The following is a 13,471-nucleotide window of genomic DNA, read 5'->3' as shown; positions in this document are numbered from 1 at the left end:
TCATGCCTTACATCCAGGTAGTATTCAGTACTACCTTGGAAACAGCCCCTCCTCTCCCCTTATTTGCAGTCTTACTGTAAGCCCCCAGTTCATCATTTCGTGCCTAGCCAATTGTAGTGAACTCCTACTTGTTCTTTGTGCTTCCAAGCTAACTAACCTTCATGTGGATATTAACCTCATTTTCCTATTTTGTTACTTTCATGCCATCTCTTTTCTCAGACATCTTCCATGGCTCTTCATTGGACACCAACTATAATATTCCTTCCCTAACATTGTTTAAGGCTCTTAACAATCTAACTCCACCCTGCCTTTCTTGCTTTATTTCACAGTTCTTTCATGTGCTCTACTTCTCCAGCCCAAGTGCCCCCATCCTCCCTTGTCTCTGTGCCTTTGCTCACGCTGGCTCGTAGGCTTTGAATGGATTACTCCCAACGCCTGCTCCCGTTGTGCTACAGTTGCCTCCATTTGCTGAAATTCCTTTTTTTTTTTTTTGAGACTCGGCGCAGATGTCACTTCCTCTATGAAGTCATACATGATCGTTCTAGAAATTCTCTCTCTCCTCAGATTTTCCTTAACAACTTTGCATATATTTTGCATTGTACTGTAGCTACTTGTGTGAATTTCTGATTCTCTCTATAAGCTTTCTGAGGATAGATTCTATCTTAATGTTACCTTTGTACCTATAGTATTTAGTTTTACTTGGTACACACTCTGTAATTTTTATTGAATTGAATTGGCAGAGATAGGACTTAGAACCAGGGTCTTAAGACTCCTTATGAAATATGGGCAAAGCAAAATTACTTAGTGATTTTTTTAAAAGTGACTTAATTATTTAGGATGGTCACATTTGTAAGTGAATGATGATCATTTTTGAACAAGTCAAAATTTTCTTTTGTCCCACAATTGCTACATTGTTGTTGGTAGTGGCTGCCTTGTTAACCTGAGAAGAAGGGTGAATTGGTGGTAGTGAAGTTTTTCTGGTCCCAAATTGTGTTCTCTGTATATGCTCTTACCTACTCTAGCGTGTTATCTGACATCACTAGTCAAATGAAGGCTTTTGTTTCAAAATGAGAACCATAAAATCTTGAATTTGAAAAGGATCTCAGAGGCCATTTTGGTCGAGAATGACCTCATCAGTGTCCCCAACAGGAGTCCCCCATAGCTTCTTCTTGTGGCATCCCATTGCACTTCAGATAGCTCCAAATGTCAGGAAGTTTCTCCTTAAATCAGACTAAAACTTGACTTTACAAAGCCCCATGTGTCATGGCTGTGTGGGTAGCCTAATTGTGGGATTGAATGAGATCAGAATTGCTTAGAATAATACCCAGTAATAAGCCTGAGGTTTCTGGACTCTGTTGGTGGCCCAGTTTGTACTCACTCTTTGAAACTCTACCTGAAACATCTAAATATTTTTCTAAGGTAAAAGTCATGACTTCCATCAGAAAGCCCAAACGTATCACCATCCGAGGCAATGATGAGAAAGAATATCCTTTCCTTGTGAAGGGAGGGGAGGATCTGAGACAGGATCAACGCATCGAGCAACTGTTTGAGGTCATGAATATCATCCTTTCACGAGATGCTGCTTGTAGCCAAAGGAACATGCGGTTAAAAACGTACCACGTTATCCCTATGACCACCAGGTAGGAATTCCATGAGGTTTGTAAGTCTGAAAAATAGCCAGCTTTGAAATGTTAAGAAATTCCTTAATGAGAAAGTCTGGCTGATGAGTTAAGTCCTTCCTTCATTCTCTTGGATGGTTGGCCACCTGACTTCTCAGGGTTGTAAACATAACAAGAAAATGGTGAGACACTGGACTACTTAAAAAAAGCAGTGACTTTGAGGTTTTCTCAGAAGGGTGGGGTAGTCAGATTACATGAATTTCTAGCTTGCTTAAATCCACTGGATTTATTTATCCAACCTTTGAATGAAAGAATTTTTAACAACCCTTTGAACCCTTTGAACCCTTTGAACCATTGTCACAAAACCCCTGGGGGGCTCACAAACCACTAAAAGGGAACCACTGATCCAGAGGAAAAATCAAAAACTGTTTGTATCTAAATGTACATGTACATCTATTGATTTGCTAGATTTTTAACTGGAGTTTTTATTTATACCTTGAATTTTTATTTCAGATTAGGTTTGATTGAATGGATAGAAAACACCTGTACATTAAAGGAGCTTCTTTTGAATAATATGTCTGAAGAGGAGAAAGCTGCTTATGAAAGGTAATAGAGTTTTATTTGCCCTGAAGATTTGGGGACTTAAATCCTTAGGTATATGTAAAAACATAAAATCCAACTTGTCAAAAAATGCTAGATTTTTTTCATAAATTAAATTTACAAATTCCTTTGTTAATCTGACCCACTATGAATTGAGGTAATGTTTCCTTTAAAAAAAAGAAAAGCCTTTCTTCTCTTCTTCACCTTCTCTGATATTGTAATGAGGTACTTTCTCTAAGCCAAGAATCCAGATGAAGAACTTGATCATTGTTCTTTGAGCTTTTTGCTTCCTTACAAGATGATACTCTTATTTTATTATCCTTCTGAAACAAGTGTAAATCTTCACTCAAGCAAAAAAAAAAAAACAACCAGATGAGGTATTCCTGTCTTGTGTGACCTCGTGGAGCTTTTGTGTTTGTTCAGGATGTTCACACTGCCTGGGATCAATGAAGGCGGGGAAAAGAAGACAGAACAAGAACTCAGTTCTTTGTTTAGCTCTTAGCATGCAGTAATTGTTCTTCATGCCATAAGAGAAAAGAGGGCATTTCTGAATATGCCCTATGAGTGCCCAAAAGCATTGAAAAAATTTGAAAACAGTCACTAATTCCTCTCATCTGTGAGGTGACAGATTAGTCATGTGAGCCAGTGCACCACGTCACAGGTCAAAGGCTGAGGTTCTGAAATGAAATCCTGCGTGTACATTTGATCCTTTCTGAGTCTGTCATGTGACTTATCTTTCTGTAAAGTAGAAGAACACTGTTAACAGAGTTGTTATTAACGTCAAATGAAAATTATCTTGGCATCTTTCACAAATTGGAAGTCCAGTGTAAAGAATTTAGGTTGGATAAAATAGGATTTGGATAGGTAAGAAATAAGGCATGGCAAGGGTAATTTCTCCAAGAGAGGAACAAGTGTGAATAATAGCCTGGAGGTAGAGAAGTACTGGGGAGGGTGTTGTTTTTGCAAGAAATAACAGTGCGGGTTTACGAAGGTGATGAACCTTAAAAGGGGAGAGTTCATGAGAATTTACAAACAGAGAATACTAGTTTTGAAGCAGTGATATGTTGGACAAGATAGAAAGGCCAGAGGCAGGAAGACTTGGGAATCTGCTATAGCAGAGACAATGAGTGTCTGAAGTAGTTTTGTGTCCTTTGAAAACCAAGGACAAGTGCAAGAGTTGTTTTGGCAGAAGAATTAGCAGGCCTTAGTGACCCTGGGTATTATTCAGGAGAGGAACAAAAAATTACACAAAGGGTTTGAGCCTGGGTGATTTCCCACTTAACTAAGTAGCAGCATCATTCTCTTCTGGAGATGATTAAGGTTTGATTTTCATCCATCCAGAATTATTCAAATAAAAGTAGGTAGAGTATGGTAAAGCTTTTCCTTCTGGGTAATATAATTATTAGCAGGATTACAATACTGGAGAAAGAAAATCAGTGTTTCTCTTTAAATGTTTCCCTTTAAGTAACTGAGTTGTCTTCTAAGAGAGAAAACTTCTCTAGAGGTGTTGAAAAGTCTGTCTCCTAAAGCCAAGAATTCTGAGTTTCTCTGACTGACTTGTTGGCTTATGAGACGCCAGTTAGTCAACATCATCTTGACTCCACACCTCCATTCATAAAATGGAATCACAGTATTGAACTGCAGCAGGTAGCTGTAGACACTCATAGAAATGAAGGTGCTTTCCAGATATAGTAGAATATGGCTGTCTTTCTCCTACCTGTTTAAAAAAGAGAGCTTCAGTCCTTTTTCAGTGGCATTCTTACCAGTTTTATAATCTAAAGATATTTTTTTTTTACTCTTTGTAGGAACTAGCAGAAAGGAGACTTGAGTCAAAAGGTCAGTTTAGAAACTGACTTAATAATGAGTCATAGGAAATATACCATAAATGTATCAAATGAGATAAAAAATGTACAGTGCTTATTAGCATAGTGCCTCTTGCAGAATAAGCACTTAGTAAGTGCTTATTCCCCTTCCTGTCATAAATGTTTGAAATGCTAATGTCCCTTATAGTAAGTTAACACTTTTTACATTTGTAGAAGAAAATTATTAGTCTTTAATAGCAGCAACCAACGTTGGCTGAGCTTATACAGTTGTTTATTTCCCAGTGGGCCAAGCATTTCACATGTTCTCACAGATAAACAGTGCGGACAGCATTTTAAATTCCAAGTCTCAAGCAGCAATTTTTATTTTAAAACAATTAAGTCTTGTTTTAATTTGGGCTTTGATATGTGTCTATAAATGAGGAGCAAGGATAATATTTTAAACAGAGTAAAAATAGGCTGAACCTACTTCTTCCCCTATCCCCTAAATATCTGTATGGATCTTAAAAATGGCAGTGTGGAGGAGCTTGATACTGTACATCTGCAGTATCAGCTACCAGGGAAGGGGAGGCTGGTGAGCTGTGTAGAGCTTGAGCGCTCTAAACCTCAATGGGCTGTGCCGACTGGGCATCTGCACCAAGTTTGGCATTACTATAGTGAGGGGTCCGAAACAGATCTATAGGCCTGTAAGTAGCCTTGACCATTCCAGCCTGATAGAGACCTAGTCTTTTTTAAAACAGCAATATACCTTCCTCATCCATTTAAAACATGAGAATATGGTATAATACTGTATCTTTATCAGTATGGCTTGATCTATAGACTTTTTCTTTTAAATTAGAGGATTAAATCATCCCCAGTCTAGGTTGCTAGCTAGATAAAGTATTTATTAATACTTTTTGTATGCCAAACATTCTGCTGATTGCTGGGAATACAAATAAAGGCAAATATAAGACAGGCCCCTGACACCAAGGAGCTCATATTCTAATGGGAAAAGAGCCCATCAGAGGAAGCTGACTGGGGCGAGGGAGGATTCTCTACATGAGGGCAAGGTGGGAAAGTAATTCTAGGAGTTGAGCCAGGTTTGAAGTGGACATGTCTGGCATGAGGAGATCTTCCAGGCAAGGTCCTGGAAAGGAACTCACTAGCGAGAGGAGGAGGCTGGGGTGAAGGTATGGTCAGGCCTCTGACGAGAACGTGGAGAAGTAGTCTGGGGAGGCATGGACTGAATGAGGTGTGATTGCGATACAGTGCAATCTTATTAGATTTGTATGAAGCAGGAAATTACTGTATCAGATTATTTTTCTTTTTATTTCTGTATGTTTAGACAGCAGGATAGAGTTAAAGTTTTCTTTAAGAGTTTTTTGAGAATGAAGGACTGTATATAAATTAAATTTTACATCCAATATCCAGAATAACAGAGGCTAATGTTCTGTAAGATAAAATAGCCAAAGCTTTATTTTTTTCCCCATTCTTCTACTGAGAATGACTTCAAACTATACGACCCAAAAGGGTAACTAATTTTTTAATCTTGTTTTTAATTTCTATCGGTAGTGGACCCAAAGCCCCACAATTAGAGTATAGTACCTGGCTGGCAAAAATAACTGGAAGACAAGACAATAGTGCTTACATGGTAATGTACAGGTAAGTGTGCTCCTTTTTTAAAAATTAAATTGTTTTATGATTGGCTAATTGATTAACAAGTATGTACTAAGTAGTGTACCAGCTAGTGCTAAAGGTACAGAGATTAAAAATTAGGTGTTTCCTTATCTCAAGAAGATTACATTCCATACCCAATATATGTGTGTGTTATATACATGTGTACAAAATATAATGCAAAATCATTTTGCATGGAAGGTGCTAATGGCTTGGAGGTGTTATAGAAGGTTTCATGTAGAAGAAACTGGATCTCGCAGGAAATAAGGGATTCTAAGAGATAGAAACAAGGAGGGAGTGTGCATGCAGCATATTACACAGCCATCTGCGGCAGCACAGAAATGAGAAAAGACAGCAAGGCCAGTTTGGCTGGACCATAGAATATGTGAAAGGGAGCAGTGTATAAGGCTTGAACAATAGATTGGAGCCAGCTTGTGAAGGGATTTAAATACCAAATAAGAGGAATTTGTATTTGATCCTAAAAGTATTAGGGAACCATTAGAGTTCACTGAATAGGAGAGTGACAGGGTCAGGTCTTTGTTTTTAGGAAAATCGCATGGACAGCACTGGAGGAGGGATTGGAATAGGGAAGTCCTTGAGAGAAAGGAAACTATTGGAGAAGTCCAGGTGAGAGGTGATGAGAGTCCAAGCTACGTTGGTAGCCATGGTAATGGAGTAGAAAGTAGAGACTGAAGATTTGGCAGCTGATTGGAAATGCACGATGAGGGAGGAGGAAGAGTAAGGGAAGTTTGCAAACTTAGGAGACTGAATCTGCTATGAAGTTTGGAGTTTGAAATATTTACTAAGCACCTGGAGCCTGGACCTCAGGAGAAAAACTAAGACTAGATTTTTAGACATCAGAGTGATCTGCAGTAGAGATGGTAGGTGAACCCACGGAAACTGATGAGGTCACCCAGAGAGACAGTGGCAAAGAAAAGAGAAGAGTCTTAATGGACACCCAGTCATGCATGGTATTGATGAAGATCCAGCAAAGGAGATCCAACAGGAAGGAAGAGAACCAGGACAGAGCAGTGGCACATTAACCCAGAGGGGGCAAGGAGGTGGCCAGCAGCATCTCTTATTGAAAAGAGGTCAGGAACAAGGAGGGCTGACAAAAGACCATTGGATCTTTGGTAACTTTGGAGACGATGCAGGCAGGTTTCTGTACATGTACATTATGAAATTCAGCTCTCCTGCCTGCAGGTGGCAGTTGAGAAAGGAGTGGCAAGATCCATATTTTATGTACCTCCCAAGTTGTGATGAGGAAAGCAATGTGTTTTGTAAGTCTTCAAATGCTGTATAAAATGTAAATTAATATTACATATTATTGCTTCTTCCTATTTCTAGGGAAATTTTAGTTACTGTTAAGTGCCTGTTTTTAATGAAAAAGTTAGGTTCTAAGTAGTGTGTTTTGATGCCCATGTTTCTAAATTAATATACTTTACATTTTTTCTTGAATATGGTACATTTTAGTGATGATTTTGTTCTTTTTACACTTTTCATAAATGTTATTAAATGATATTTATAAAATACTTATTATTTTGTAAAAAACAGAGGTAGTAGTACAGCATAGTGAATAAAGTTCTGGCCTTGGAGCCAGGGAGACCTAGCTTCAAGTTCTACCTGTGGTACACACTGACTGAGAGGCCCTGGGCAAGACACTGAACCTGTCTATGATTTAGGCAGTTCTCTAAGAATGTGAGTTGCAGAAATCATGTACCAACTTGAATTGATAGAGGAGAGAGGCAGCGTCCTTACCTGGGAGTTTCCTATAACCAGTAAAAACATTGATATCCTGTCCCTACCTTTATACTTTTGTGAAAACCACGGTGCTACTTCCTTCCCTAAAGAGAGTGAATGATTGAGTGGAAAAGCATTAATTAAGTGCATACTATGACTAAGTACTGGGGATACAAATAACAAAACAGTTCTTGCTCTTGAGTTCACACTATAGTTGGGGAGAAAACACCTCTAGAAAGATTAAGATTCAGGGCAAATGGGAAGGTCTGGAAACCCTGTGAATGTGTGGGTAGGGCAGTTGTCAGTGCCTAGGGTTGCACCAGGGCAGATGGGGAGACCCAGAGGACTTTAGGACACAGCAGCACAACAGGTGTCTTCTATCTTACCAGAAGGATTGTAGTGGATGAATCCTAGCCTTTAGAACCAACAAACAATCACGGTTTATAGGGGGTACTTAATAAAGTTTTATTGATTGATTGACCCTGAGTGAGAATGATTGAGAGTCCTGACCTGTAGTTGTTGAGGGGCAATTGAGCTCCCCAAAGAGTCAGAGTGTAGAAGGAATTTTTTTATATTCTCTCAAAAGAACCAGGGATGTGATAGAGATTGTGGCTAGACATGATCGAGAAAAGAGAAGAAGGGGTCTTTGAGGGATAGTGGCTAATGCTTACCAAAGCCCAGTAGGGCTTGGGTGACCAGGTCAGGGGATGGAAAAGGGTAACATCACTGGCAGTTCTTCTTACCATGCTGACCCATGGGCTCCAGGTGGCTCTGACTGAAGGAGGGGCAAGGGACTTAGCCTCTATTAGGAAATGTAAGCTACGTATCCAAATTACTATATTACAAAGTAGAATATGGCAAGTGTAAAAGAGAGACCCAAAAAGTATTTTTCTGTAAAGTAGGCCACAAGACACAAGCTATTGGAATTTTTCACTGTATCTATAGAATAACAACTTGAAATTATGTGTTAAGGTTAAGTTAGGCTTTCACCATAGTTCTTTTTCTGTTGACTTGATGTGATTTTATCCTAGTAAATGATCAGAATTCTTCTGTGGTATGTGGAGGCAGCTAGGTGGCACTGTGGTTAGAACTCTGAACCTAATTCAAGCACTAACTGTGTGACCCTGGGCAAGTCACTTAACCTCTGTCTGCCTCAGTTTCCTTATCTGTAAGATGGAGATAATAATACACCTACCTCCTAGGGTGGTTGTGAGGATAAAATGAGATATTCATAAAGTGCTTTGCAAACCTTAAGGCCATATAGAAATGCTAGCTCTAGTGAAATAGATTGTGACCAGCGCTACAAGTGAACAAATCATCAAACTAGTGCAAACATTTTAAAATTTAAATTTAAAGAATTTCAGCGCTGAATTTCAATTTCAACAAAGTTGTGTTATTTAATCATAGACGAGCTAATCGTACAGAAGCTACCACATCTTTCAGAAACCGAGAGAGTAAAGTACCAGCAGATCTGTTAAGGTCAGTAAACTTCATCTAACTCTTTTGAAACCAGATTGTCTTTAGCAATTTAATGAAACATTGTTTCTGAATGTCATAGGAGGGCCTTCATTAAAATGAGTACCACCCCTGAGGCCTTTCTGGCTCTTCGATCCCATTTTGCCAGTTCCCATGCCTTGATGTGTATCAGCCATTGGATTCTAGGGATTGGAGATCGGCATCTGTCCAATTTCATGATCAATATGGAAACAGGTGGCATGATTGGAATAGATTTTGGGCATGCATTTGGATCAGCTACACAGGTATGTTCTTTAGAGCCTTTAAAGTATGGCATTAGACTGCCCTTTTCTGTTGGTTTAGTTGTCATATGGCAGTCTGATAGTAGGAAGCAGTATGGCAGAACCCTGTAAATTTGATTATTGGAATTTTTCCATCTCTTCTTACTTTTTTGTGCAGTATATTCACAGGAAAGGCAGGGTTCACATTTTCTTTGATGGTGTGTACAAACAGCATACAAATGCAATAATGGTTAAAGGATGATTCTAACCTTATACTTTGAGATTTTTAGTAAATAATTTTTATTTTCTATATGGCTCTATTTTTTTTCTCCTTAGTTTTTACCTATCCCTGAGTTGATGCCTTTTCGTCTAACTCGCCAATTTATCAATCTGATGTTACCAATGAAAGAAACTGGTCTTATCTACAGTGTCATGGTGCATGCTCTAAGAGCTTTTCGCTTAGATCCAGATCTTCTCATCAGCACCATGGATGTATTTGTAAAGGAACCTTCTTTAGATTGGAAGGTAGGTTTTAGTTATATTAAGTTTTCTATTCTACTGTGTCCTCGCTGAATCATAAACCTGAGAAGCATCAGGTTATAACTTGAGGAAAGCTTTTACACATTTTTATTGCTTTAAATTGTAGGCGATAAACGTCAGGCTCATCTTGCCTGAAAACTGGCTGTTTAAAAACTAAGCAAAAGTCAGAAAATAAAAATAGTTGTTCATGTTGGTTAAGGTGGAGGAAAGGAAAGCTCACTGGAGGTTGCCATAGTTGTGTTATGGTTGGAAGTAAGAGTTCTTTTGATGTTCCTTCTGTGACATAATGTATGAAAGTTGGAAATATTTAGCAGTGGGTTTACCTGAATCACATATGTATTTTTTTATTTAATATTTTGTACCCCCCTTTTATGCCTCAGTTTTTTTTGAGATCCATAAAGAATTAAAGTTCGTGAACCTCTTCATGTGTAACTAAATATATACTCCAAAATAACTTCAATCTACTCCATCTCATTAAATTCATAAACACTGGCATACATTTTTAACACTACCTAGTTATAACTGACCATAGATATTAGTTTGCCTAGAAGCCATTTTTGGAAGTTTGGGAATTTGTTCTCTGTGACTGTGGTCGTGATTATATAACTGCTAAGTAGAGGAAAAAACAATGTTGTTCTCTCCTAGAACTTTGAACAAAAGATGTTGAGGAAAGGAGGATCATGGACCAGAGAAATAAACATCACTGAAATGAACTGGTATCCTTTACAGAAAATAAATTATGCTAAGAGAAAGTTAGCAGGAGCCAATCCTGCAGTCATTACCTGGTAAGGGTTAATTACTTATATGAGACTTTTTGAATGTTGTGTTCATCACCAAAATTGCCCTTGCTAAGATGAAAAAAATACTTTTTTTTTTTTAATCAATCTTAAAAGGTTATTGGAGACTACTAGGATGGAGAGGGGGGTTGGAGAAAGATGAAAAAAAGTCATTTGACCATCCAAGAGAATATTATATTTGTATATTACAGAGTTTTCTTTTTCCTTTAGCTCTTGAAGCATGAAGTTAAGGAAGCCTAATAGCAAAAGCAACTAAACAGGAAAACTAGAAGCATTGACTCCTGTCACATCTTAACCCCTGATACTTCTTATTGGTACTAGCTTTTCCTTTAGAAATGCTGATTTAGACTCAGTACGAAGTTGTTCTTCATTCTAATAATCACAGTCTTCCAAAACTGGATTGGATTACTTGAGTTTCCTATGATTGAATGTATTTGGGTTGAGGCTAGATGGTGATGCTGCAGAGAGGATCAATGCATCCATCAGGGGCTGCGCATCTGGATGATCTGAAAGGTCCTCCCCAACACTGGGGACATTTTTTCCTGAAATTTCAAGCAAATGTAAGTGTCTGAAATTTCTTTTTACTTCCATAACCAGAAGGTTAAAGTTATTCTTTGGAATTCAGACCAAAATGGCCAAAAACTTGATGAACTCTGTAGCTTTTGCTTAAGGCCTTTCCATTTCTAAAAATCCTATGATTCCATGGAATTGGGCTTGTTGAATTCATTGTAAGTAGCAAAATGAAGAGATTATCATAGCACAGGGAGGACTACAGCTGCAGCAAGAAACAAATACATGGTTTAAAATAATGTTATCTTTATTTCAGTGATGAATTACGCCTGGGCCACGAGAAAGTCGCTGCCTTTGAGTATTATGTGTCTGTAGCTCGAGGAAATAGAGATTACAACATTCGTGCTCAACAGCCAGAGGATGGGCTTTCAGAAGAGACTCAAGTCAAGTGTCTTATGGATCAAGCTACAGACCCCAACGTGCTTGGCAGGACTTGGATAGGATGGGAGCCCTGGATGTAAATCTGTGGGGAAGAGGAAGATCTCGAGGAAAAATCACCTGAAGTAGAAGTAAACAGGCCCATTTTCCTGAAGCACTGAAGGAAAGAAAGCTAGTTTGAACTTTGTTTTGTGGAATTGAAATAATTCATGGTCATGATAAAAACTCATACCACTGTAACAGTAAGAATAAGGTTTACAGCAGGGGAAAAATATAGACCCACATCAAGACCAAAGATGAAATGCTTTTTTTTACCATAGATCTTTTTCATTTAAGCATGTTCCAGAAACTCAAGTTAGCTAGCCCCCAGCATCCATTGTGGTTTTATCCATTGTCATCTTGGCAAGTATTTTAACAAATCAACAACTAATGAGGTTGAAATTTTCATGTATTAATCAAACTGGCCATAGAAATGGGAGGTAATGGCCCCCCTGTAGTGAGACTCTAGAGGAAAAAAAGAACTAAAGCATACAGTATGTTCTGCTTGTAATTAGGTCCTTTAACTTTTCTTTATAAATAAAAGAACAGTAGACCTATACTAATGTCCTATTTTGGATCCATTTTAGAGGTTTGGTTTTTTTTTTTTTTCATTTTCCCAGTTCTGGCAGAAATACTTGAAAAAAAAATGTTTGAAAAAAATCTGGCCTATATGATCACTTTCTGCTATTCTGATCCATAAAGGAGAAAAGATAAAAAGTACCTTGAGTTAAACATACATATTTACATTCCTCTCTTATCCTCAGCACAGAGATAACTTCAGTGAACCCCTACATATGCTGGCAAATGATACCAAAGTACCATGCACCTCTTATTTGTGAAATATTAAAAATTACTGCACATTTGAAGAAATTCCATACATCCCAACACAAAACTGCAAGCATTACTGATCAATTTAGAACTCATTTAGAATTAACAAGATTGTGTAATGAAAAAATCACTTCTTTAGTAAACACTGAAGTCTCAGGCTCCTCCTAACATGTTCTCAGGACAGTGAGTTTATAAGTAATAATTTTTTAGAACCACTCTTGGGGACTTTGGTGTGAAGTGAGATTGGGCTCAAATGATGGTAGGTATAATAACGTTAATATTGGACACCACATTTCTGGGAGGTATGAAGTTGTAAAGTCTAGAGTTAGGGCTTGTAAAGAGGAAAATGAATAATCCAAGTTGGTTGGGTTGGTTTTTTTTAAAGTAGTTTTGACAGAATAATTCAACTTCTCTAGTAACGCGTTGTGTCATTAGTTCATTCTAGTATAGTCAGATGGATCCCATTATGGCACCCAACATTTATATTTTGTGAAGTGTTCTCAACAAATGACATTTATTCAGCCAAAGTAGTTTATCTTTTCAGGAAAAATAAGTGAGATCATGTATGTGAAAAACCTTTGTATGTAATCCAGTGAATACTCTTTGCTGCAACATGGAGACAATCAGACCAGAATTTAGCTAACTTTTGATTTGGACTGTTCAGAAAATATTCCATTTTCTTTAGCTATTGTAATTTGATGTCTTTTCCCCTACATATGCAAATGGAACCGAATATATCCAATCCTGATTTTAAATAATAATGGGGAATGAGTTTGAGTTATTTGCATTATGTGAAATCACTGAACTTGTAAACTACCTTTTATATCAATAAAAGAGATGTCACTTCAAGTTTACTGTATGGAAGTGTCTTCAGTCAGAGCTTTCTGCTTCGAAACAACATAACTAATTAAGAGTGCAATAAAAAAAATTCTTGAGTTGCAGCTTACCTTGTGTTCAAAAACAAAATGTAAAACTCAGTCAGGATAGTGAATTACCCTCATCACACATTTATGAGGGACATGTCTGACTACTTTGACCTGTAACCGCTGAGCAAAACTTAGGCTTGTGGTTCTTGCCAAGCAAGATTATTTAATTTTGCAAACAGTAATGTCATATGTGGAGCTACCCCAAGACTGATGGCATGGTAAGGT

At 37.9% G+C, this 13,471-nt stretch overlaps 1 protein-coding gene across 3 annotated transcripts in view; it reads left to right on the top strand.

The window, feature by feature from the left end:
• Positions 1-13,169, top strand: part of PRKDC (protein kinase, DNA-activated, catalytic subunit) — a 170,266-nt gene extending 157,097 nt beyond the window's left edge. The window contains exons 79-87 of one of the 3 annotated variants that reach the window (XR_011966088.1): positions 1,420-1,640; positions 2,133-2,225; positions 5,591-5,680; positions 8,840-8,911; positions 8,991-9,192; positions 9,505-9,693; positions 10,354-10,493; positions 10,716-11,065; positions 11,332-11,433. Coding sequence is in view for 2 of the 3 variants with exons in the window: in XM_072604546.1 (XP_072460647.1) it covers positions 1,420-1,640; positions 2,133-2,225; positions 5,591-5,680; positions 8,840-8,911; positions 8,991-9,192; positions 9,505-9,693; positions 10,354-10,493; positions 11,332-11,536 (1,212 nt within the window). In the remaining variant the exon portion in view is untranslated. Of the gene's footprint in view, positions 1-1,419; positions 1,641-2,132; positions 2,226-5,590; positions 5,681-8,839; positions 8,912-8,990; positions 9,193-9,504; positions 9,694-10,353; positions 10,494-10,715 lie in introns of all 3 variants that reach the window. The other 2 variants (XM_072604546.1, XM_072604547.1) reach the window with 2 other exon arrangements.
• The last annotated feature ends 302 nt before the right edge of the window (positions 13,170-13,471 follow it).

The sequence above is a fragment of the Notamacropus eugenii genome, chromosome 4, assembly GCF_028372415.1.
Source record: "Notamacropus eugenii isolate mMacEug1 chromosome 4, mMacEug1.pri_v2, whole genome shotgun sequence".
Lineage (NCBI taxonomy): Eukaryota > Metazoa > Chordata > Mammalia > Diprotodontia > Macropodidae > Notamacropus > Notamacropus eugenii.
This window is presented reverse-complemented; position numbering and strand designations above follow the sequence as displayed.